The sequence below is a fragment of the Diachasma alloeum genome, unplaced genomic scaffold (genome assembly GCF_001412515.2).
Source record: "Diachasma alloeum isolate Michigan unplaced genomic scaffold, Dall2.0 Dall_scaffold_00313, whole genome shotgun sequence".
In the NCBI taxonomy this organism is placed as follows: Eukaryota; Metazoa; Arthropoda; class Insecta; order Hymenoptera; family Braconidae; genus Diachasma; species Diachasma alloeum.
The window spans coordinates 1720977-1722377 of NW_021680452.1; the positions used below are offsets into that span (position 1 = coordinate 1720977).

The 1401-nt window shown below is 34.5% G+C and overlaps 1 protein-coding gene across 1 annotated transcript in view; it reads right to left on the reverse strand.

The window, feature by feature from the left end:
• Positions 1–363: 363 nt before the first annotated feature.
• LOC107039924 overlaps positions 364–1401 on the reverse strand; it is a 26459-nt gene continuing 25421 nt past the window's right edge. Inside the window, exon 6 of the mRNA XM_015259780.2 lies at positions 364–367. Coding sequence (XP_015115266.1) covers positions 364–367 — 4 coding nt within the window. The remainder of the gene's footprint in view (positions 368–1401) is intronic.

Sequence of the window (1401 nt, forward strand, 5' to 3'; positions counted from 1 at the left end):
AATATGCAAAGTAAAATGCATGGTAGACGATGGTGGGGCAAAATGGACCCTTCAGACAGTTTTTTATTTAAAATATTAACAACGCAGGAATTGATTGATCAATTGAGCTCAGACTGGGCTCAGTACAGAGAGAAAGAAGAGTTCTAGAGGTACGGGACACAGTTGATTTTCAGACGTCTACCGGCCACTCGCGTTCTAATTCGTAATTCTTGTTTTAAACAGTGAAACATGATCACTGAACGTCCGGTAAATAATCTTCAATTAGTTTTAGGCATTGGCATTAGTTATTATTAACAATTAAATTGTTGAAATCGCCATAGCACCCGAACTATGAAGAATAGACGAAAATTTTTGGATTATGAATCATCTAAAATTTAATAAGGAATAAGTTTAGTCTATTGTTAATTTCACCTATCTCTTGTAGATTCCGAGATATGAACAATAAACTAGTTCTATCTTGTTCAGATCTCGAAATTTTAAAGATATGTGAAATTGACAAGACAAAAATTATTCCTTGTTAAATGATAAATGCTTCGTGATCCGAAAATTATCTTTCATATTCAAGGAAAATTCTATAATTTTGTTGGCCGATAGCAGAACATATGAAACTAACTTCTTTGATGTTAAAAAAAATTAATTGCAGTAGTCTTGTTAGAAAGAAATAAACAAATTTTTCCTTACACACGGGCTCTTATGAGATTTATGTTGCAATTTATAATTCATCTACTATGAGACTCTAAAAATAGAAATAAAAATAGACGGTATTGTGCAAAACTATACTGAATCGAATGACCAGAAAAAAATTTGGGGTACCCGCGCAGAAAGAGAAAATATTTGAAAGATTCTATCCCATACAAGCGCATGTTAGCGCATGCGTTTGATGCATTTTATCCACCCCATTTCTAAATAATAAACGTGGGTTAGTGGATTGAAAGTTTTATCAGGATAAAGAGAATAACTTCATCTCTCAGTTGAAAAAAAAATCAATTTTTGTTAAATACTTGCGGTTTTGGATAAACACCCTTAATAGTTTAGGCACCAGGGCGAATTGAACAATGAAATTGTTGATAATAAACACTTGCAATACCTAAAATTGATTGGAGATTGTTTACTTGATGTTTGTGATCATATTTAATTATTCAGAAAAAAAAATTACGCATTCGAACGCAAGTGGTCGGTCGGTCAAGCTCTATTCCTTTCAAGGAAAAAAAAATTATTTCTGTTGCGTCCGTTGTGCCCCTTCGTCCCTTAATATTAACCGAGAGCCCGAATGACACATTGTGAATTGAGTATAAATGTTGAAAATCAATGGATTCTCTACGATCTCGCTGGGGGATGGGTGTTACTGAAATAGGCTTTTTGGGGTGGAACGACGGTGGCGGGAGGGAGGGTGGAGGGTGG